General features: G+C 33.7%; 1 protein-coding gene across 10 annotated transcripts in view; it reads left to right on the top strand.

Moving 5' to 3' along the window:
- The window catches only part of LOC129004640 (NAD(+) hydrolase sarm1), a 207,235-nt gene that overhangs the window by 176,411 nt on the left and 5,018 nt on the right, over window positions 1-25,806 (top strand). For all 10 annotated transcript variants that reach the window (XM_054433216.1, XM_054433200.1, XM_054433192.1 and 7 more), the window contains 10 exons: window positions 5,419-5,523; window positions 6,146-6,300; window positions 7,111-7,340; window positions 8,464-9,161; window positions 9,457-9,581; window positions 10,340-10,492; window positions 17,924-18,006; window positions 22,676-22,775; window positions 24,835-25,146; window positions 25,669-25,792. In XM_054433216.1, coding sequence (XP_054289191.1) covers window positions 5,419-5,523; window positions 6,146-6,300; window positions 7,111-7,340; window positions 8,464-9,161; window positions 9,457-9,581; window positions 10,340-10,492; window positions 17,924-18,006; window positions 22,676-22,775; window positions 24,835-25,146; window positions 25,669-25,792 — 2,085 coding nt within the window. The remainder of the gene's footprint in view (window positions 1-5,418; window positions 5,524-6,145; window positions 6,301-7,110; window positions 7,341-8,463; window positions 9,162-9,456; window positions 9,582-10,339; window positions 10,493-17,923; window positions 18,007-22,675; window positions 22,776-24,834; window positions 25,147-25,668; window positions 25,793-25,806) is intronic.

Genomic DNA, 25,806 nt, shown 5'->3' with positions numbered 1-25,806 from the left:
ACATCTATGTATATAATACGCTAAGCCGATTTTTGGCATTTTTTTTAACAGTCCTCCTTCTCATTTTTGGACCGATTTTAATGATTTAAGAGTAAAAAAAATGGCCCTGATCTGTAGTTTTGCTAAGTGTTTTTCATTTTCTGGAATCTTCATTAGTTAGGGCAGGATCTTCCATCAAATTTGGGGTTTCTCCCATAAGATTAACATGGGGGAATCTAAATGTTTAATTGGAAACATTGTCTCCACTAATTCGAGAGAATGGCTGGGGAGGTGTCCAAAGAAAGATCTTGGTCTGTAGATGAGTTATCGAAAGAAAAACAAAGTAAATTCCCTTTGGGATCCATCATCTACCAATACAATTTTAATACTATTTAAAGGTTCTTCCAAAAGAAGAGATACCAGTTAACATACTAATAATAACTCCGATGACGTACAGATTTAAGAAATATTTGATTCATTGAATGATCAACCATATTTGGTAACTAACACAATTAATATCATTTTTACACTTATTACTCTTTAAACAATGCTAAATGCTCAAAATATGTATAATTTCACACAATTTAGCGAAGTTAGATGAAGCCTCAATAAAACCGTCGATTTCGACGCGTTTCACCTACCGTAGTAAATATAACTAGCTGTTACCCGGCAATTGTTTTGTATAGGTTTGAATAACCAACATACTGTATTAGTCATGATTTGAAATAGTGCCACAATGTTTCCACAGAGTGCAGCACAGAAAACTATTTTACTTTAAGTCGAAATGTATTAAACCCCAAATGCAGCACACCTGTGCACTCAACAACGTTTAAATTCTCAAATGTTAAATATGTAAACATAAAAAGCTTTATCAAAGTATTATAAACAACAAAAGGGATGGCTTGGCTTAATATTTTTATCTTTTGTTCTATACCCACATAATCTAACATAAATTATTAAGTGAATAATAACCGTGCGTGCTATCTCAGGTATTCAAATGCCTCTCAATTTGACATTAACCCACCACTTTACTGTCATTAAAAGAAGGAACTCCAATAATAAATCCACCAAAGCTGTGCAACGTTACCAGACTGACGAACAATATACACTGGAATTTTGCGACCGCAGCTAAGGTTGCTTGCGTGGCGGCCGTGCTGCTCTTTTTCTCATTCTCTCTCTCTCTCTCTTTAAGCCGATAAAATTTGGCATGAGTGCGTAAGGCTATAGGGTTAGGCAAAAGTCTGGAACCCCCCAGTTAACTTTTTTTCGCGTTGCAGTAGGAAACCCTAACTCGGCACATATTTACAACATAAGAAATCACACTTTTTCATGAAAGTTACAACTTTGCCCCAGCCCCCAAAATGGGGTATTTTGGGGGCAGCCCCAAATTTACAAATGTAAACATCTACCATGTGACCCCTCATTTTAAAGGGTTTATCGAGAGAAATTGAATGACGCAAACCAGAGGTCAATATTACACCCCTAATCAAAATGGCAGCCATTTTAATATTTAAGATGACCAAGCAAGATAAAGTCTGGACACCCCCAGTTAGCTTTATAATGTGTGGCAGTGGGAAAACCAAACTCGGCACATGTTTACAACATAAAAAATGCACTTTTTCATTAAAGTTAGAACTTGTACCCGAACCCCAAAATGGGGTATTTTGGGGCAGCCCCAAAATTTCAAATTAAACACCTATCATGTGACCCCTCATTAGGGTTTCGCAAACTAGAGGTCAATATTACACCCCTAATCAAAATGGCAGCCATTAAATGAATATGTGATAGATTATAACCAAGCACTAATTTTCAAAATTGAATATTGAACCTACTTTTTACAACCTAGGTACTCAATGTGTTCTCTCTGGACTGTATGGACAAGTCCCATTCTTGTAAAAATATGCTTTAATTTTGAAAATTAGTGCTTAATTATAATCTATCAAATATCCATTTAATGACTGCCATTTTCATTAGGGGTGCGATATTGACCAATATGCGTAATTTAATTTGTCTTGAGAAACCCTTTAAAATGAGGGGTCACATGATAGGTGTTTACATTTGAAAATTTGGGGCTGTTACCAAAACAACCCATTTGGGTGTCTGGGGCAAAGTTGTAACTTTGATGAAAAAGTGCAATTTCTTATGTTGTAAATATGTGCCGAGTTTGGTTTTCCTACTGTAAAACGTTAAAAAGTTAACTGGGGGGTTCCAGACTTTTGCCTAACCCTGTATAAACTTGAATGAATTTGGGAACCAGCAAGATCGAGCTTTGGGAACTCTGTTATAGGGTTAAAAATGTTGCAAAAATTGGGTTTTTCCAAATTTTACTCTTAAAATGTGAAAATGCCCAATTTTTACTTCATTCATCACACAGCTTTAAAAAATTATTTTGTACATTGGGTTGTTGCGTACCTTACAAAGGTAAGGTTGTTGTATAAAATAAAAATAAAAAAAACATTTAATCCAAACGGGGAATAAATCTTGCACGTTTTTTTTTAGAAAATACTGTTTTTTAGTAAAAAGTCCAATACAAATGGAAATTTGCTGAGTCTGCAGGTTTGCTGTGGCAAGGGTATTTCTAATGCTATGCAAATTTCACCTCACATTTTGTGACATCATCAGGGTCCCTATATTCTAAAATAGGTACTGTAATAGATGAGTGAACGAAGTGAACGAATCTATGTATCGTGTATAGCGGAGTCGGAGAAAAGTTGTCTGTGAGTCCGTGTGTTCGCACCAAAAACTCAAGAACCGTCGCACTTATAGCTTTCAAATTTTGCACAGATAATTATGACACCAGTGGGAAGACCTCATTAAAATTCTAGACGATTCCGCTCAGTAGTAATTATAAAACCCTTAAAAAACATTTTTAAATTTGTCCCATAAGAATAACATTAGGAGCTACCTTCTTCTTCTTTTTATTTGTTTACGTTTTGCGACCAACAATTTTGTTGTCTACTTAAGACAGAGAGAACGACATTTACTCTAAGCTCTTTCATTCATGGAGTAAACAGTTTGGCGTCTATGAATATATATCATTATAATTTCACAGGTTTCAGAATAATGTTGTTTAAGTTAATTAAATTTCACAACTTTTTGAATGATAAATTGAACTTTACAATATTAATCGGCAGTTATATACCGTTTATGTTCAGTATTAAAATTCACCTTCAAACTAAAAATATATATGTATATATTTAGAACAAAGCAGCTTTTTACATTATTCAATTTAATGTTGGCATTGAATATTAAATATTCAATGTTAGTAATACATGAATGTTAAATATTCAAGATGTTAGTAATACTAAAATGCTATGCGAAGGGGGGGGGGAAACCGGTCCACGACGTAGAGAGTGGTAAAGGAAGCGGAAAGGTGAGCAGTGCGGAGTGTGGAAACACTTTGTGACTGTTAAATTAATATATCACTATAATACTTAAATGCTATGGAAAGAGAGGGAAACAGGTCTACGATGTAGGAAGTAGTAGTGAAGTACGTAGTCAAGGCGAACGCTTCGGAGTGTGGAAAGCCTTTGTGACAGTTAGATTAATGGATCTGCAATAATAAAATGCTAAAGGAAGGGAGGGAAACAGGTCCACGACGTAGGAAGTGGTGAAGGAAGTAGTCAAGGCGAGCAGTCCGGAGTGTGGGAACCCGTTGTAATAGTTAGATTAATGTATCTGCAATCCTAAAAATGCTATGGGAAGGGAGAGAAACAGGATCTGCAATAATAAAATTCTAAAGGACGGGAGGGAAACAGGTCCACGACGTAGGAAGTGGTGAAGGAAGTAGTCTAGGGGAGCAGTCCGGAGTGTGGGAACCCGTTGTAATAGTTAGATTAATGTATCTGCAATTCTAAAAATGCTATGGGAAGGGAGAGCAACAGGTCCACGACGTAGGAAGTGGTGAAGGAAGTAGGAAGTAGTTAAGGCGAGCAGTCCGGAGTGTGGGAACCCTTTGTGACAGTTAGATTAATGGATCTGCAATAATAAAATTCTAAAGGAAGGGAGGGAAACAGGTTCACGACGTAGGAAGTGGTGAAGGAAGTAGTCAAGGCGAGCAGTCCGGAGTGTGGGAACCCTTTGTGACAGTTAGATTAATGGATCTGCATAAATAAAATTCTAAAGGAAGGGAGGGAAACAGGTCCACGACGTAGGAAGTGGTGAAGGAAGTAGTCAAGGCGAGCAGTCCGGAGTGTGGGGACCCTTTGTGACAGTTAGGTTGTACCTGCAATACTTAAATGCCATAGGAAGGGAGGGAAACATGTTTACGACGTAGGAAGTGGTGATGGAAGTAGTTGAGGCCAGCAGTCCGGAGTGTGGGGACCCTTTGTGACAGTTAGGTTGTACCTGCAATACTTAAATGCCATAGGAAGGGAGGGAAACATGTTTACGACGTAGGAAGTGGTGATGGAAGTAGTTGAGGCCAGCAGTCCGGAGTGTGGGGACCCTTTGTGACAGTTAGGTTAATGTACCTGCAATACTAAAATGCCATAGGAAGGGAGGGAAACATGTTTACGACGTAGGAAGTGGTGGTGGAAGTAGTTGAGGCAAGCAGTCCGGAGTGTGGGAACCCTTCATTAGTTAGATAAACATATGTTGGAGTTTTAATCATTTTTATATGATATAATTACGATATCGTTTTAAATCATTATTGTAAGCCATACGATATTTTTAGGAGATTCCTTACGTCGTGCTTTGGCAATTAGGTTTAAGTTAGATTAGTTCAGTTTGGCTTAGTTTTTTTATGATAGGCCTCATAACAAATATGGAAATAGGCTTCATTTAATCAAAAGACATGTTGTACAGGAACGATGGATTTACCTCCTATCGATAACTGTTGGAAATCCATTACGTATATTACCAATGACATTGGTTAATTAATGGATGAGAAGTTAGGATTGTTTTTGACTAAGATTTAGTTGATTTGCCCATACAAATAACATTGTGTTCACCAGTGACACCGGTAAGTAGGCTAGGTGTGGGTGGACTCTTTCATTACCGGTACTGCGCATGTTCACTCATCCCGTTACGCGCAGAATAAGCGTACTACTAGTATTAGGAACCTTTTGTTGATGGTTTGAAACTGGACCCAGCTGTCCATCATTGATAGGGGTTCAATAAATGGTTCTGGCTCAGGTCTTAGTCAGTCACACTAACAAATCTAAACAGATTAAGGGCCTATCTCACTCACCTATAGTATATGGACTCATATTCAGCTTTAAATATGCACTTAGGTGAGTTTAGTCTTGATATTTAGGTACTCTATCTTTACTGTCTTCACTATATGTAGGCCTTATGGTCTTTAATGCTACCTAATGTGCAGTTTATCACAGTACAAAAAAATCCTGTTACAACATTGGGTAAACTAAACACAAAAAATCTTCAACAATACAAGTTTCTGCAACTGGACAATCTCTAATAACATATTTATATTTTCAGATGAGTTCCATGATAAACGGAACTGTAAAGAGCCTCGAGGATAGTGGAGGGTTGCAGAGTTTTGAAGATCTAGAGAATCTCAGTGTCACTTCAAGTCCTCAAGAGGTAAAATCCATAGATAAATATCATAGCGAATAACTGAATATGCATATTGTTCTAACTGTGATTATTATAACATTTATTTGGCTGAGCTATGAGCTCAATATTTTGGATGAGTAGTAAATCGCTCAGGTTTTAAATTGTTGTAAACATTTATTCCACCTTAAAAATCGCCATGAGATGTTCAAAACTCTTATTTACTGTTTCTTATTAAGGATTTCAACAACATTTTGTTTCATTCATCAGGGCAGGAATAATCTTTTTATCTCTTAATCTAGTGGTTATGGTACTTACGCTTTACTCTTTATTTTGGTCTTATTTGCTATCTGACTAAACTTTTTTTAATAGTTCAAACATCACAATCCCTTCTCTGTATAGATGCTCCCTATTTTTCCTCTTTATTTGCTTCCTCTTCCCCTATTCTCTTCCTCTTAGTAGTTTATAATTTTTTATCATTTCTAGGTCGTCTCTTTTTGTTTTATCAACCACATTTTACCTGTTTTCTTCTTGTTTCCTTTTGTATAAGAATACCTGATCACTTTTTACTGGAGCAATCTTGTCAGATTGATTGTGTTAGTTACTAGGTGTTAATGATTATGATTTATTTATGCAATGTTATCTTCATCAGGTGGCAGCTGCAATACACAAGTACTCCAAATTACTCGACTCACTAGTGCAGAGTATCAGACGGGGCGATGGCAAGCGAGCTCCAAACATCCTCAACAACATCAACGAAATGATGAGGAAAGCCTGGGCAGTGCCTGCCCATGGTCACGAACTGGGGTAAGAATTTGGAACATGTTTTTTATGAAATGAACATTTGTGTGCTTCTTATTTAATTTAATATGTTTAAACTTTTAAAATCTTTAGAAATGGAAACCATTATTGGTGCCAGGTCTCCTTTTGGGATGATATTATTTTGTTGCAGGAAAAAAATGTATGTGCAACTGTTGTTTTTTCAATAATTTGAGAGGGAGTTAAAAGAGTAGAACGTTGCATATTAGAATGATACACTCTCAAAATACATTCATATTTTGTACCTGACCAAGAATAATTTTTTGTAATAACAATAGGTAGAACTAAATATTTACGTGTCTGTTATTTTCAATAGATGCTTTTTTGTCTAATGTCAGATAAACCAATTTATCACTAAAGGATTTATGGTTAATGGAGGTTTCATTGATTTTTGGTTTATCTGAAGTTTATAATTTTTTATTTAATAACACAAGAACACATCAGGACTTGTCATAACAACTAGTGATATAAGGTATTGAATAATAAATAGTTGTTATTGTTCATTCCACCATTTTAAATTCATGTTTTAATAAAAAAAAAAAAATGTTGATAACCTGTACACATTCCAAGAAGTATTCCAAAGTAAACTATGCAATAACTTCATTATCCGAGCTATGTTCTGGGTACAGCTGGTCTGTAGTAAGATTTTTGTATTCCAGTCCTGAGTTGATATCCTGCCCATACCTTATCATTGTGTTTAGCCAAGTGGCAATGACAAGACCTGGTACTGGTAGTTCAGAGTCCAAGTCCCTCAGGCTAGGACAGCTACCTCCTCTAATAGCTGCTATTTTCTGTTAGGTATTCACTATGCAACGCTCTCCGAGACTGTGGTGGCTTGGATCTTCTGATGAACAATTGTTCTGTGGACGACCGAGAAGTGCAGTTCAGTTCGGCGAAGCTGCTGGAGCAATGTCTGACGACGGAGAACAGAGCTCACGTCGTAGAGAAGGGACTTGAGAAGGTGGTGAAAGTAGCCTGTGTATGCACTAAGAATGCCAACTCTGTGGACCACTCAAGGGTAGGAACAGGTGAGGATAAATGTAGCATTCAGTTACATGCAGATCATTTGTAATAGATGAACTAAGTTTTACAATTATTTACTATACAAAATTTAGATTAATAATATAGTTCACTTGTTTTTGATTGTCTAATGGTGGTATCCAATGTTTTAACTTCAGAAATCACTGTTTCATTACAAAGTATTGTAGCTTGAGGGAAAACGAAAGGAGGTTGGTATACAAGTTTTATTGGTAGCTGTTTTCAAGTACCGTACCATATTCAATTGAGAAAAGAGCCAAAATTAACCATCTAACGGGATTGTGCAGTCAACTATACTATAGTTAATTAGAACATTACTCGAGTTCCATAACTATTCAATGTTTGAATGTTACTCTATTCGACTTACTCAATTTGATATTTTTAACTCTTTATTTGAAATGTATAAATTATAAAACAAAAACTAGAGATAAGTTAAGTTATCATTTTCAGTTCATCATGTAAGGACACATTTACAGTCCTCAAATAGTTTTTAATGTTGTTAGAAAGAATTTATGACGGTATACAAACATACCAGTTATGATAACTAGGCCTACCTGAAAACTGTCAACTTTTACAAAGGCATCATGAAATTAAACCTGCCTTTTTAATTTCATGATGCCTTTGTAAAAGTTGACAGTTTTCAGGTAGGCCTAGTTATCATAACTGGTATGTTTGTATACCGTCATAAATTCTTTCTAACAACATTAAAAACTATTTGAGGACTGTAAACGTGTCCTTACATGATGAACTAGAAATGATTAGCTTAACTTATCTCTAGTTTTTGTTTTATAATTTATACATTTCAAATAAAGAGTTAAAAATATCAAATTGAGTAGCATAGGATTGAAATTGAAAGCATAGATACATGCATACATATCCTCTTCTGATGTTGACTAAGGCCTCTACTCTTGCCCCTCCACAGTCTTGCCCGCTTCCTTTACCATCTTCTATCTCTATCCTCCCTTCTTCACATCACTTGCAATCTCATCTATCACTTTCTTCTATGTCTTTCTTGCAGTCTCCTTAGCTCTAACCATCAACTTCTTTTTTCCTAAGAACTTTCCCTTCACAGATAAGCCTAAAGGAATACTGATAAGATGTTTTGCATTCTAGGAATCCTACAACATCTGTTCAAGCACAGTGAAGGGACGTGTAGTGATGTGATCAGACTGGGAGGACTGGACGCAGTGTTGTTTGAGTGCAGGAAGAACGATATAGAAACGTTACGCCACTGTGCTGGTGCGTTGGCCAACCTGTCTTTGTATGGAGGTGCGGAGAACCAAGAGGCGATGATCAAGCGTAAAGTACCCATGTGGCTGTTCCCTTTGGCATTCCACAACGATGACAACATCAAATACTATGCCTGTCTTGCCATCGCGGTCTTAGTAGCTAACACGGAGATTGAAGCAGCTGTGTTGAAATCAGGCACTTTAGACCTCGTGGAACCGTTTGTAACATCTCACAATCCTTCAGAATTTGCCAAATCAAACCTCGCACATGCACACGGACAGAGTAAAGATTGGCTGCAGAAGCTGGTGCCAGTGTTGAGCTCAAAACGAGAAGAGGCGAGGAATCTTGCGGCGTTCCATTTCTGCATGGAAGCGGGGATTAAGAAGCAGCAAGGGAACACAGAGATATTCAGAGAGATTGGAGCCATTGAGCCGCTGAAGAAGGTCGCTAGTTGTCCTAATGCTGTTGCGTCCAAATACGCAGCTCAGGCGTTGCGACTCATCGGGGAAGAAGTTCCACATAAGCTGAGTCAGCAAGTACCTCTCTGGTCATCAGAAGATGTGAGAGAGTGGGTGAAGCAGGTACGATCATCTTCTTAAACTTGCTCATTACATTACATATTGGTTTGAGCTTTTACTTCATGGCCTGTTCATAGTTATTATGTATGATTTGTAGTATAGAAAACTGAAACCTAATGCAGCACTCCATAAGTTTAATTAAAACACAAATCATTAAAGATTTAGATTTTTGTTGAGTGTAATATGTTTGTGGTTCACTACTTGTTAATTATCATAACTCACAAAATTTGCTGAAACTATATTTCAACACCATATTTTACACACAAATACAAATGTTTAAACAATTTTTTGTCAGTAGATTGGGTTTCTTGAGTACGCCAACAACTTTATCGAGAGTAGAGTTGATGGAGATTTGTTGCTGCAACTGGCTGAAGAAAACTTAAAAGAAGATATCGGCATTGTTAATGGAATCAGAAGACGGAGGTAAGACAACTGGAACACTTTTGGGGGTGGATCTGAAATTGTTTTCAACTTATATAGCAAACACTAAAATCTAGAGAATTAAAGAAAAAACATTATCAACATTTTGGACCCTTGAAATAGTATATTTCCTAACATGAGTACTAAGTGAGTCATGATATAGTTGAGACCATTTTTGGAAGTGCAAGATTTATCGAGCACCTTAAATAGTCGAGAATATGTATAGACCCACTTTCACTCATCGTGTTTTGAACTTTACTTTTCGCTACACTACAAAGACTAATTATTTTCTTAATTAAAACAGACATTGAACAATTCTTTATTACAGTTAGGAACATTACAAAACTCATAGCATTCGTACAGTTTTGGTGGTTGAAAACTGAAACCGATGACAAAACAATAACAAATCTTTGTTTGTTTATGTCTGCAAAATCCAAAAAAAGATAGTAAACATTACTTTTGCATAGTAAACATTCTTTATCCGTAGTAAACAATGTAATGATGAATTTTCGCAAAAGAATCAATCATGGTTGAGTTGGAGTTGTAACCATTTGATTGATTAAAAAACTGATAAGAATAGCTTGGAAAGTAAATAAAAAGTTAAATTCCAGCAATCAGTCTTGTATTGCCATTAAAAACCAAACTGTATCCTATTTAAAGTGTATAAAGTGTATATGTTTAAAGTGTTAACTCATTGTAGTGACTGAAACTGAACTGTTGTGGAACTGAAGTAGTCAGTAAAGTGTATACTAATGATTTAGATTCACAAGAGAACTTCAAAACCTCAAGAGAATGGCCGACTACAGCAGCAGAGATGCAACAAATCTCAATGCTTTCCTACAGAACATCGGACCCGAGTTTTCCATCTACACGTACTCCATGTTGAATGCAGGAGTTGACAGGGATTCTATCAGGTCTGTGGAATTTATTTTACAACAGAATCATATTGTAAAAGTATACCCATCTCTTGAAAATTGGAATCAAAACATTCCAACCATAGAAACATTTCGAAAAGTCCAGCGAAAGCAGCAAAAGTAAGAAAAAGGTCAACTTAACTAGGTCCCTGCGTCACGACAGGAGTTCAATGGACAAATTAATCTACAGACAAAGGTAAGTTTTGTATATGCCTATGAAGGCTTTCAACCCATTTGCATCGTCTTATTTATTTACAAAAAATACCAGTATCACTGAAACGTTAAAAAGAAAAAAAGATTTTTTCGACTATTTTTTATAATGTTTTATAGTATTTTTTTTTTTTAGAAGAAAAAAATAATAAATATACAGGGTGCGGCAGAAAGAACTCCCCTATTAGGAAAGCTAATAAAAACAAAACCAAGTAAGATATGACATTTTTATTGCTCTTAACCAAAAACACACATTATGCCATTTAAAAAAATATAAAATTATAGTGTTTGAAATAAAATGTCGTTTTAATGATCGATAATTTAAAATTATCGTGTTTTAAATCAAATGTCATTTAAATGGCGGCCTCCAGTGTTAACACATTGGTTCAAACGTTCCCGGTAGTTGTCCATTACCTTTCGGGTCATGTCGGGTGAGTTGGCTGCAACTTCATGCCTTATTCTTTCCTTCAGGGCTTCCAAACTTTGAGGGCGATGTTCGTATACCTTAGACTTTCCATTTATAGTCGAGTAAATCCGTACGAGAACCCTAAAAAAATTGCTTTAAATTGTTTTATTGGTTATTTTGACTTAAAATTATGTGTATTTTCCAGGAAAAAAAGTCTAATAAAATCGGAGTCTCGGAAGTCCAAAATTCAAGATGGCGTCCAAGATGTTGGTCAAATGTGTCCGTTAGCACAATAACTCAAGCAAAAATTATCCGAATTCGATGAAATTTGGTACAAACATGTAAACCTACGTTTATTTGAACGACTTCGCGAACCAGCATGATCGGACCATGGGAACGGGGGATTATGGGGGGTTTTACGGGGTAAAAATGGGTTTTCGACATTTTTGACCCTAAAAACGTAAAATTTTGCAATTTATTTCGAAACCATTTTAGGGCTCAGAAAAAAATTAGTACATTGAAGCGTTGTCATGGGTCTAATACATAGTTACGGAGAAAATTAAAAAAAAAATTAAATTTCAAACTCCTATGTTTTTCTTACGGAGAATAAGAAAACTTGTTGTAGTTAGCCTGTATATGAATATATTTTTATCAAATTTGGAAAATGCATTTGTTTTATACTAAACTATTTAACATTTTACTAAAAACACTTTTTCACCCTCTCTGTCGCAGCAAACTGAAGTACTAGTTAAACTAGTGCTATTTAAAAAGGGAATAAATGTGACGCTTAGGGTGCAGGTTTGCTGCGGTGGGGGTGTTTTAATTTATGACTATTTTTTTCTTGAAAAATCAAATAATAGGTCTTAAAATAAAGATCACAAGCTAGCTAAAATTCAACATACATATGTTATTTACTTAAATAAATATCTATACATTTTTAGCCCGAAAGGATTTTTTAGATAAGAATAGGCTTGTATTAATCGGGAATCTGAGCTATCATAAAGCCACATTTCAGCCCAATCCGACTAGTAGTTAATGCGTGATTGAACTTCAAACAAACAAACTGTCACATTTATAATATTAGTAATAGTATAATATAGTCACACTTTCTTGTGGTTAGTAGTAGAGCATTATACAAATAATAATTCATAATTTTCATCAAGTTGTACACTGTTATGATCACTTTACGAACTGGCACATTGTTCTCCAAGCTGGTAAAGTCCACAAGCTGTAGTACCGGTACAAGGTAACCCATACTTTGTTGCAGGAGCATTGCAAATTCTTGCAGCCAGTAGAGTAGTTGCAGTGAGCAAATCTTACAAATCTCTGGAGCGGCACTTTGGGTCATCGAGTTGTTTTTATTGTTTATTTTTTTCCAGCAGAGCATCTCAACATTTTTTTTTACATTAATTGAACAAAAAAACTCTTCAAATGAATAATAGTTCTTTTCTTTTTTTAGCAGTTGATTCACTTGATGTATGAAATAATTTTGGTTTATTTTACTTTTTAATTTGGTAGGAAAACTATTCAAAAATTTTGATCCCATGAAGGTTTCCTTTTTTTAGTTTTTTCATAGAAGCTAAGATTGATAAATTTATATAAATTTTATTTCTAGTTTCATATGGATGGACATTTTTCCTAATTTCCAAATTTTGTTTTAAAATTCAGGGACAAATTCATAGATATATTTCTGACTTACTACCGTGAAATGGGGCAGTTGCCTTCATAATAATTAATAATAATTTTAACCTTTACATACATTTGGTTCTCGAAATGAAAACTATAACAGAATTCGTAAGATTACAAAACAAATCTTCAATTTTAAACTAGAAAAGATGTGCAATGTTTGGCAGTATGATTGCAGCTCTGATTCATCGTTCTCCGGGCTCAGGCCAAACCGTGTGCACGTTTCCATTTGTTATGTTGTGTTATTGATTTAATCATTATTTTACAATTGAATTTCATTGACACATCAGAAGCAACTAATATACGACTCCAACGGAAGGAAAAGCAAGATATAAAAAAAGAAACACTGTTAATTTTAAGTAACATAAAATTGATAATTTTAAAAACATATTTCGAATATTTGTCTTTTTATATATGGCTTTTTATTGTAGTCTAAATTAGGGGCTATGGCCCCTACAGGCCACTAGTTATAGTACATATTTATTGATCAGACAGTCAAAATTTGTAGTTTTGAAAATTGATCTTTTACAGTTATCGTTTGTCTAAGTATAGCATGATTCTTATAGCATTTTTAGTTTCAGAACTGTATCTAAATTTTTTGGGCGTTCCTCCATAGATTGCCAGACCATAAGACAAAATATTTTTATTTTAGAATGTCCAGGTTACATTAGTGACACTGGCCTAAAAACATATAACCCTGAAGAAAGTTTTTGTATTATGATTTGTGTATATTTAAGATTTGTGTCTAGGTTAAGCCCAAAAATTGAGTATGCTTAAGATCTCCTATTTTTACGGGGTAAAAATGGGATTTTCCCATTTTTCACTGTAAAAAGTTGCAATTTATTTCCAAACCATTTTGAAGAGATGATAAAAAAAATAATTTAGTATACAGACGCGTTGTTGTGTGCCTAACGGTTACGGAGAAAATAAAAAAGTGTACATTTAAAATGACCATGTTATTCTTATGAAGAATAAATAAAGTGTTAAAGCTTGCTTGTCTATGGAAGTATTTTAGTGAAATTTTGAAATTTTGTCCATATTGAAAAAACCCCGATTTACGAGACTCCGATTTTATTAGACTTTTTGTATATTATTTTACATACCTATTGGAAATGTAAACCTTCAAAAAATCTTTTAAAGCAATTTTTTAAGGTTAAGGGGTTTTATTTCATATCTTGGCTAGACTAAATTTGATCTAAATAACTGTAAACATGAACAATAATACGATTGGAAACATATGAAGTAAAAAAAAAACATCTAATTAACAGCAGTATTGCCAAAATAAACCTGTAAACATTATACATGTAATTATTTTTGTAATTAACTATTTGTGTTTTATTACTAAACTACAATTGAATGAGCGGAAGCGAATCCTGTGGAGTTTAAAAACAGCTGATTAACAACAGTATTACCAAAATATACCTGTTAACTTTATACATATATTTTTTTTTATAAACTACTTGTAAACTATTACAAAATAAAAGAATTAAATGAGCGTAAAAAAAGTATTGAAACAAATTCTATTACTTGACTCAACACAGAATTCGCTTATGACAAATATGTGTGTGTTTGTATCTGTGGAGACGATACAGGCCACGATGAATTGTTATCCAAGCGTACCAATTAACAATTAAGATATGGTAATTTTCAGAGTACCCATAAGAATTACATAGGTTTTTCATAACTATCCCACCACCACTTAAGATAATTTAATGATTAAAAATACTAAATTGCATATATTTTTTAAGGATTTACAACATGGGTATAGCACAGACTAGGGATAAAAAGTTTTGTTCCCTATAGTGACTAATATTGAAATAAGTTATTTACTACTAACAACTTAAGACAGATTTTTACCTATTTTCAACCCCATACAACACGTTTACTGTATATTATTTATCTTAAATCATGAATAGTTTATAGATAATACAGTTTCAAAGGTTTGTACCAAATTCGGTCTAAATTGGAGGTTCAGAAGAAAATTTACAGGGAAAATAGTAAGGTTTATTATTTTTTCAAATTTTTGGACGCCATATTGGAAAAACCCAATTTCCGAGACTCCGATTTTATTAGACTTTTAGTATGTAATTTAACATACTTTTTGGAAATGAAAACCATCAAAAAACCTTTTAGAGCAATTTTTTTAAGGTTAAGGGGTTTTTTTCATATCTTGACTAGACTATTAAATGATATTTTATTTAAAACACGATAATTTTAAATTATCGATTATTAAAACGACATTTTATTTAAAGCACTATAATTTTATATTTTTTTAAATGGCATAATGTGTGTTTTTGGTTAATAGCAATAAAAATGTCATATCTTACTTGGTTTTGTTTTTATTAGCTTTCCTAATAGGGGAGTTCTTTCTGCCGCACCCTGTATATTTATTATTTTTTTCTTCTAAAAAAAAAATACTATAAAACATTATAAAAAATAGTCGAAAAAATCTTTTTTTCTTTTTAACGTTTCAGTGATACTGGTATTTTTTGTAAATAAATAAGACGATGCAAATGGGTTGAAAGCCTGGTTATAATATTAACATTAAAATTAATTAATCTTGTGGTACCACCCCATTAAAGGAGGTTTGTTTACCTTGGGCCTCAATGGGTAAAGAAGATTTTTTTAAAGGAATTTTTTAATGACATTGAACTCATTATATACGGTCAAGCTTTGGTGAACAGCATTAGGAAACCACCAAACACAATTACTTTTGGGGACCTTGCTGCAATGTTAATCGATAGGAGATTTTACCTTGGAAAACCATATGCTACAGTCAACATACTTTTTTTAACGGTGTTGTGCGAAGTCAATTAAAAATGGGACCCGCTGCAGACAACCCAAGGGAACCACTCCAGTAAGAAAAGACATTACAAGTGCTGCCCTACCTTGCCAAAAGATTGGAAATTCTTTTAGCACTGAGGGAAAACAAGGCCGACCATGCCCGCTTCTTCTCTCATGAAATTCTCAATCATATTTTTGGGGTGCTTGAAGTTTTTGTATCTGGAGGTCTCTCACACGAAGATGTGAGATCAACCAACCCTGAAATTGATGTCAGTACTCTAGCTGCGACTCATGATGAGGCCGACACATGCGTTGTGCTACATGCTGTCCATTCCAATAGCAAGGGATTCCGACATCTGTTTTCTGCTGATCAATAACTTCCAGGAAATTTACCAACATTTGCGGAGAATGCTCATCTTGCCCGACCGGTGATGTTAGATCCCGAGTCATATAGCCGGGAGCTTAACCAAAACCAGTACATTACCATCCTTATGAGCATTGAGCCTGACCCCACAGCCTGCACAGATATCCTAGCCTGTAATTGTTTATCCAAGTGTCTATATACAATGTGAATGAGCAAGAAGAATGGACTTACTTGCACCAAACTGTGCCACACCATTCTCGACAACGCTTGAACCTTTTAAATGGTTGATTTATTGTGTTTATATATTCTTTAAAATATGGCAATTAACCATAACCGTTTGAATCTGAAATGTTCTTTTTCCCATATTCCATGTTCTCTTCGGAGGACGGAAGTATAGGCGGTCATGTTGGAAATCCGAACTCATAGGAAGTAAATAATGAACAATGTGGTTTCAATGCGTTTGGCATCCGAAAAAATTCCTTGTAGACGTTTAAATAATTATTTTAAACAGACTAGGGAGATATACGATAACAGAGTTTTTGGATGCCATCTTGGAACATATGCCCCGAAAACTTTATGTAAGTGAATTTTGAATGTTACAATGTGTTTGGCATCCGAAAAACCCCCTATGCAGACGTTTAAACTACGATTTTAGGCCCACTAACAAGGGAGATATGGGCAAACAGAGTTTTCGCCGCCATCTTGGATACCGCACTTCCGATTCAAATTTTGCTTTGGCAACAGGTAGATCCGTACTCAGCAGGGTCGAAATACCCTAAAAACTTTGTTTCCCCAATCGTTACATGAAATGCTTCTTGCATTGTTCTTTTAGCGAATTTCCCTATAGGGAAGTAGCTATTACCGTAGGTCTCATGGTAAGAACTAAGCCCGGGACCGATTTACTTTTTCATTTTGATGTCCCCAGAGGCCAAAAACACCATTCGTTCAAATTTTTATATATCTATATATAGGGATATATATATATATATATATATATATGTGTCCATCCGCACGATAACTTGAGTAATTTTTGTCCGATTTTGATAAAATTTGGTTTGAAGGTGTAAGGCGCGATAAACTTGAATGAGTTCGCGAACCAGCATGATCGGACTATGGGAACGGGGGTTTATGGGGGGTTTTATGGGGTAAAAATAGGTTTTTCCCATTTTTGACCCTAAAAACACAAAATTTCACAATTTCTTTTTAAACCATTTTGTAGAGCTTAAAAAAACAAATAATTTAGTATATTGAAGCGTTATTATGCACCTAATTGTTACGGAGAAAATTCAAAAAAATTGTAATTTTAAAATTCCCATGTTATTCTTATGGAGAATAAGGCAACTGTTGTAGTTTGCTTGTTTATGAACATATTTTGATCAATTTTGGAAAATACTTTTAATTCTTACTAAACTATTATCATTTTATAAAAATATCTTTTTTACCCTCCCTGTTGCAGCAAACCTAAGTACTCGTTAAACTAATTCTATTTAAATAGGAAATAAATGTGCTATATTTATGGAGGCATTTTAGTGTAAATCCAATCAGGTTAATGGAAATTCGCTTAGTCTGCAGGTTTGCTGCTGCGGGGGTATTTTAAAACGTGCCTGCTCTACTGTATGCGTTTTTAATTTCTAGTATAGTACCCATTATGTTACATGTGCATACAGAAACGTCATACACAACACTTAAATGAATACTAAACGGTAAGAATTAAGAGCTCTACTTTAAGGTCAATTTGTTTAGAGTTTAAAGGGTATAAATTAGATATAATAATAAAGGAATGACAAAAATAAAATATATTAGGTAATTAATGTATAATGCTTATGGACTACTCAGATTTATCACTTTTACCATAGAATGTTTTAAAAGAATTGTCTGGAAAAAGCATGTATATGTGATCTGTATATTTTAAAGTTTTTTTTTTACTTTAGAGTTTGGTTAATGTTTTAGAGAGGTAATAAGTGTGTATTGATCTGTTTAGGTGTCTGTCAGAAGATCAACTCCTGAATGAATGTGGCATCACTAACAGTATACACAGACTGAGAATATTGGAATCCATCAGAGGTTTGTATTTTAAACAGACGAGCTACAAAAGTCAATCCCCAATTTAGCAGTAGAGGCAAATCATCCTTTTGAAGTACTGCACCGTGTTTGATATGTGGTTCAAAGGCATTGTCATTTTCCCCATTGCTGGATAAAACTTTGTATTATAATTCTTTGCCTTTTAATACGCTTGTTCTGTGATAGAATTAGCTGTGTAACCTTGTTCATGATTTTGCATTGGGTAATGTTTATATCAAAGTCCTGTTTCTTCCAAACTCAAATAGCTTGTCCTTAAAAACTTACCGTCTGATCTGTACTTCCCAAGGCACTTTGGTAGATCCAAGTATTTTTCTGTAAAGGCCTTAATCCTAGATTTAACTAAAATAGGAGTGTTTTAAAGGAGAGTAAAATGTCTGAAATATATTTTTTTCATCTTTCAGCTTCTTCTTAAGGACAACCCCAAATTATAACAATTATACGTTTCTCTTTTCTTTCCTCTAATGCTTAGGAGGTAGTAGGTAGGGTTAACCCCGAGTCATATAGCTGGAAGCTTAACCAAAACCAGTACATTGAGCATTGAGCCTGACCCCCTGTTAACAGAATTTGGATTAACCGAAACGGTTCTATAAAATAATATAGGGCTGTAAAATGCTTTAATAACTTCAGTTGTCTGGTATGAAGTATTTTCTTTCCCATTGTAACATTTTTGTAGCTGAAATGAAACACTAAATTATATAGACATTCTCTTAAATTCATTTTTCCTACACACTGTGGAACACACTGTGATACATTGGCTATTTTTAGTATATGATGGGTTAACCGAAAAATTAGTTATCCGAAACGGCTCTCCCCCCTTTATTTTGGTTAACCGGGGTTCTACTGTACTGTATATTTTTTATTTTTGTACATGTATTTTTTTATTTGTACCAGATGGTTACAACAAGATCACAGTTGAGAACAATTAAACATGGTGTACCACAGGGTTCTATTTTGGGTCCTCTACTATTCCTTACATATATCAATGGATTACCCAATGTTATTTCAAATTCAACAAGAAATAACATCTGTTTATATGCCGATGATTCTAATCTTCTTGTAAGCGGAAAATCTGTTCATGAGATAGAAACATCTGCCATCGATAACTTGATGAACATCAATAATTTTTTTTTCAGATCATCAGCTATTACTAAATCTTTCCAAAACTAATTTTACACGCTTTAATCTAAAAACTAATACCAACTCAGATTACCCAGCACTAAAATTAGCCGGTGAAGATATACAAATTATTGAGAACACTAAATTTCTAGGGTTGTACATAGACAGTAAATTAAGCTGGAATTATCATATTGATCATGTGGCAAATCGAATGTCAACAGGCCTATTTGCACTTTATCCATTATCACAATTTTGTAAACTTGAATCACTAAAATTGGTTTATTTTGCTCATATTCACTCACATTTATCCTTTGGTATAAGTATTTATGGAGGAACATCGCAAGCTAATTTAGACAGAATTTTAATTCTCCAGAAAAGAGCAATCCGCATTATGTTAAATTTGGATTGGCAAGATTCTGTTAAGGAAAAATTTGAAGAACTAGGCATAATGACTGTATATAGCTATTATATCTATCAATGTATATTATATACTGTCCAAAATTCAAATAATGTCTCACTGGTAGGGGATTCTCATCAATACTGTACCAGAAACAGAAATAACTATGCAACACCTTCCCATAGATTAAGATAAGATCAAATGATAAGATGTAGTAACATACGCTTGTTCTGTGATAGAATTAGCTGTGTAACCTTGTTCATGATTTTGCATTGGGTAATGTTTATATCAAAGTCCTGTTTCTTCCAAACTCAAATAGCTTGTCCTTAAAAACTTACCGTCTGATCTGTACTTCCCAAGGCACTTTGGTAGATCCAAGTATTTTTCTGTAAAGGCCTTAATCCTAGATTTAACTAAAATAGGAGTGTTTTAAAGGAGAGTAAAATGTCTGAAATATATTTTTTTCATCTTTCAGCTTCTTCTTAAGGACAACCCCAAATTATAACAATTATACGTTTCTCTTTTCTTTCCTCTAATGCTTAGGAGGTAGTAGGTAGGGTTAACCCCGAGTCATATAGCTGGAAGCTTAACCAAAACCAGTACATTGAGCATTGAGCCTGACCCCCTGTTAACAGAATTTGGATTAACCGAAACGGTTCTATAAAATAATATAGGGCTGTAAAATGCTTTAATAACTTCAGTTGTCTGGTATGAAGTATTTTCTTTCCCATTGTAACATTTTTGTAGCTGAAATGAAACACTAAATTATATAGACATTCTCTTAAATTCATTTTTCCTACACACTGTGGAACACACTGTGATACATTGGCTATTTTTAGTATATGATGGGTTAACCGAAAAATTAGTTATCCGAAACGGCTCTCCCCCCTTTATTTTGGTTAACCGGGGTTCTACTGTACTGTATATTTTTTATTTTTGTACTTGTATTTTTTTCTTTTTATTCTTCCTTTGGAAATGATTGGTACTATTTAATTGTATGATTTATGAATAGTTTGTTGATTCATGTTGTTATTTCTGTACAGTAAATGCAAGGACCTGAAATGAAATGAAATGAATGAAATGAAATGAAATGAAATGAAATGAAATGAAATGAAATGAAATCAACTTTATTCATAATTTGCAAACATGTGCACAAATGGCGTCATTACATTGGATCAAAATCATAATACTTAATCCTAAAAAAGTACAAGACATAATCGAAAATGTTCTTATTCTAATATATTATGTAGAAGGAAATATTCATTCTTTGAGTACAGTGGTTTAGTTAAAAAGTACATTTTTAGCTTATTTTTAAATTTTTTAGTTTTTGTATAGTCCTTTAATTTTGTTGGAAGAGCATTGTAACATTTTATACCCATATACATTGTTTTTTTTTTCAAAAAATCTTAATCTATGGGAAGGTGTTGCATAGTTATTTCTGTTTCTGGTACAGTATTGATGAGAATCCCCTACCAGTGAGACATTATTTGAATTTTGGACAGTATATAATATACATTGATAGATATAATAGCTATATACAGTCATTATGCCTAGTTCTTCAAATTTTTCCTTAACAGAATCTTGCCAATCCAAATTTAACATAATGCGGATTGCTCTTTTATGCCGGATATAAATGATGAATTTACTAAGTGTGCAAATGGTTTTTTAAGTAAACTCTGGGCATGCTTTATTACTGTTATGGGAACATCGTCAAAGCCTGAAGATAGTTTATTATCAAATTTTGAAATTATTTTACTGATATCTGTCTCACTGATTGGTTCACATCTAAATTTATTTTGTTTGTTATTTATTACTAAATTAGGTACTGATAAATTTGGTGTATTTATTTTTGGAATTACATCAGAATCAACTACATTGACATAAAAATCATTAAAAGTGTTACATATAACAATAGGGTCATTATATACTTTAGAATTTACCTCTATTTCATCTATGCTCTTCACAACCTTTTTTTTGTTTTTTATATTTAAATTAATTAAATTCCAAGTTGTCTTGGATACATTCCCTGAGCTCAAAATTTTTTCATCCATATAACTTTGTTTGGCTTTTAAAATATTTTTCTTAAATGCTTTGTTCATTTCTTTAGCTGAATTCACTAAATATTCATTTTTTGTTATTCTCCCTAATGCGCTTTTTTCTATAATTTTTTCCCTCTCTGTTTGTAGCTCATGATTATTCCAAGGGACTTTTTGATCAGTATCTCCTAACTTGTTGTTGATGGTTATTTGTGTTTAGTTATATTGAATGTTTAAAGATTTGTTTGATTGGTATTACACCGGTGGGGCACACGGGAGGGACTAAGGCTAACATATCTTGTAGTGTCAGCGTTCGCCGCTAGAACCGCTAAGTTGAAAAAATTATTTTTTTTGTATTTTTAGTTATAAAATTAAAATATTGTTTTAAGATTATAAAATAAATTTTTAATTTTTAAAATAAAACTGTCATAACATAACCTAACCAACCAGACTTGCTGATAATATAAAAACTGTATAAAATAAAAATCTAATTAATGATTACCAATAATTTTTAATTAATTATCAAATTAATTTTAAAATTTAGTATATAAAATAAAACTGTCATAACCTAACCTAACCAACCAAGCTTTCTGATATGAAAAATTTGTTGACAAAAAGTTAGTGCCACTACCGGGATTCGAACCCGGGACCTCCTGAACATCTAATCGGAACGCTACCAACTAAGCCACGTACGCCGCTGAAATCACATCGTTTCGTTACGGTAATTGTGTTGCCTCAAGAGTAGACATTAGCCACTAGAGATATGACGTCACTACACCTTTAGCCTTAGTCCCTCCCGTGTGCCCATTCCGGTATTACACAGCTCGAAGCATGTTTCTCCATTTTAAATATCTGCTTTATGCTGTCATCTTGTCTTACATTGATCACCATTATAATGATTTTAACTGTCATTTTAAGGTAAGTTTTTGGCACAAAATCTATTATAATTTTACTTGAATACTCTCATTAGGCTTTATAGCCCACACCCTGCTGTGGGAGACTAACAAACGTTTCTTGATGTTAATCTTATAAATGTGTAGATTGTTTCGGAAGATACAAGTTAAGATAATGTTTTATGATGAGATTTATTTACATTTTTCAGAAATGGAGAACAGTCTCACCAACTCTTGCGAAGAGAACTTGGACAAGTCCTTAGATGTTTTTGTCAGCTACAGGAGATCAAATGGTTCTCAACTTGCAAGGTACTGTGTTTGCCTATCTTGAAAATTTAAATTAAAACATGTTGCATGTAATATAAAAGTAAATAAGTACTGCACAAAATTAAAAGTTTGATTCACCACGTAGAGTAGTATTTTACGGGTTTGGTGTTAATGTCTCTATCTTTGTGTGAATTGTGTGTCTAATTACATGTCACATGTTCATATGTTAGAAAAGTAAAAAAATCAATTACAATGTTTTTGTCATACTACAGCAAAAACAGCATTTTTAATAATCAACTTTTGTAAACAGTTATAAATTTAGATTTTAACAATCGTATCCATCAAAATTATTTATCGATTGAATTATTAGGTAAGGTTTTAGCCTATTGTTGTCGATCGCTCAACATCGATGGTATAATATACTGTAACACAATCGTAATAGACAATGATTGAATCACTTACTAAACAGCTGATTAGCTGATTAGCTGATTGAAAACAAGCTGGAAGTCGTTTTAAGAGGTTATCTTTAAATAAAAAATTATTTTGTTTTCTAGCGTAGTTTGTTAATTAATGATTCAATATGTCAAAAAATATAGTTCACCACACGGGCAAAAAGTGTATTTTTAACCCTCGTTCATTTTCCGCTCGGGTCAGAAAGGGACATTTTAGGCCCTAGTGATGAAATATAACCTACTATTATACCTTTTATGTTTATTATAAAAATACCCCCGCTGCAGCAAACCTGCCGACTAACCAAATTTCCAGTTGCTTAAATTGATTTTCAATTAACTGTAATTAACATTAGGTTTTATGAGTACATAGTTGGATTTAGTTGGTTATGGGGTTTAACAACTTCCATTATTCCAAATGCCTTGAATTTTTCTTAACAATAAGATTATTTTGTTGTAATATTAAAATATGTATTGTAACATTTATTTCTCCTTGTGTGTAGTTAGCTATAGGCCTATTGTATTCATTAACTGACTATGCTAATTTTAGCAGTTTTATGACATTGTCAATAATTTGTATAAATTCACAAGACAATAAACACATTTCATTTCATTTCATAGGCTTGCTGCTTCAGGGAGGGTAAAAAAGTGTGTTTTTAGTAAAATATTAATAACTTAGTATAAATTAAATAAATTTACCAAGTTTGATCAAAATATATCCATAAACAAGCAAACTACAACATTTTACAATATTCTCCATAAGAATAACATGGTAGTTTCAAAATAACAATGTTTTGAATTTTCTCCGTAACCAATAATTGTATCAAGACACGTTGATATACTAAATAATTTTTTTTTAGGCTCTTTAAAAAGGTCTGGAGAGAAATTGGGAAATTTTGTGTTTAGAGGGTCAAAAATTATACAACCAATTTTTACCCCATAAAACCCCGTTCCCATATGGTCTGATCATGCTGGTTCGGGAACTCATTCAATTTTATCCCCCCTTACACCTTCAAACCAAATTTCATCAAAATCCGCCAAAAATTACTCAAGTTATTTATTTGATTGTTTTCCCACCAAAGTTCAACCTATTCGTATAACATTTTACCTGTCATACTCTACAACAGTACAGTATTTTTTGTTATTTTAAATTAAGTAATTTAATCAATATTTGTTCAATTTTCAAAACAGTGAAAGGTGGTTTATTTCACTCGGTTACGGTTACATCATATAAATAATGTAACTTGAAACTGAAGGATTTCAGGATTTTATAATATAAATTACTTCTGTATTGCGTCTTGTACTTCAGGCCAAAGTTGTGTAAACAATCTCTCACTCTTAGAACATACTCTCTTGTTTTTACTTTTAGGGAAAATATTAAAGAACTTATGTTTTGTTTATGTTTTTTAGAACAATATGTTTAGTTGTTTGACTATTTAGCTTGGTACACTATTGGTAGGTTGTTGTTAGGATAATTATTGTTTATTTTTGTTGTTCTTTAATATAGGTGGTATTAGTTAGTTATCTAATTAAGACGGACGGATATTGCCCTAAAGAACAGATGTGAACCAGTACTGAGAAGTGCCGGATTAATATAGGTTACTGTAGGCTATTTATTGACTCTCAGTCAGTGTAGGATGTTGGTGTTACAGTCTACTGAAGGTCCATCTACAGTTGAGAGGGTTCTCTGTGTTCATCGATGTGGAAAGGCTGGAGGCAGGCAAGTTTGACAACAACCTACTGCAGAGTATACGTCAAGCCAAACACTTCCTACTGGTGCTCACCCCTCAGGCATTGGAGAGGTGTATAGCCGACAGCGAGTGCAAGGACTGGGTCCATAGAGAGATTGTAGCAGCCCTGCAATCCAACTGTAACATCATTCCTATCATAGACAACTTTGAGTGGCCAGAACCAGAACACCTACCAGAGGATATGAGAGCTGTTTGTCATTTCAATGGAGTCAGGTAACTACTGTTGGAAATAATTTATATTCAAATTGTGTACATGCTTGCTATTTTTTCTTTTTTACAAACAAAAACAATAACATCAACTAATATCATCCTGATCAGAAATTAATTTAACGTGTTTCTATGAAATGACTATGAAATGGCAAATCTAAACCTAGAATAATTCATAAATTTCTCTTAGTTTTAAACACTCTTAGTTTTATATCCTTATTAGTCCCAAACATAGTTGCTATAAAAGGCTTACCTCCCTAGTCCCTAGTCCAAATCGTTGTCAACAATATTATGCTGGTCTTTTTTGCAATCTTTACATTGTTAAAACAAAATAAATAATAACATACAACTTTAACATAATTCGCCAGCTATTAAAGATAACACTATCTTGTTGGATCGGTCCTCTTGGCAGCAGTTAGTAGTGTTGCATAAAATGGATTGTTACAAATATTATTATTTATATTTCATGTTTAACATTAGAAAGTAATAGAATAGTAAGCATAACTATGTTATGTTTTTGTTGGCTAGATGGATCCACGATTACCAAGACGCATGTGTGGACAAACTGGAAAGGTTTATGAGGGGAGAGCTTAATATGAGAGGTGGAGTGGATGTGTTGAGAGGGGTGGGGGCTATGAGCACTAGTGGTAAGGTGAGTAAGTTGTT

Source organism: Macrosteles quadrilineatus, unplaced genomic scaffold (assembly GCF_028750875.1).
Source record: "Macrosteles quadrilineatus isolate MER2022 unplaced genomic scaffold, UCM_ALF_1.0 Scaffold_1__1_contigs__length_201487025, whole genome shotgun sequence".
NCBI lineage: Eukaryota > Metazoa > Arthropoda > Insecta > Hemiptera > Cicadellidae > Macrosteles > Macrosteles quadrilineatus.
Note: the sequence above shows the minus strand (reverse complement) of the source record. Positions and strands in the feature narration are given on the sequence as shown.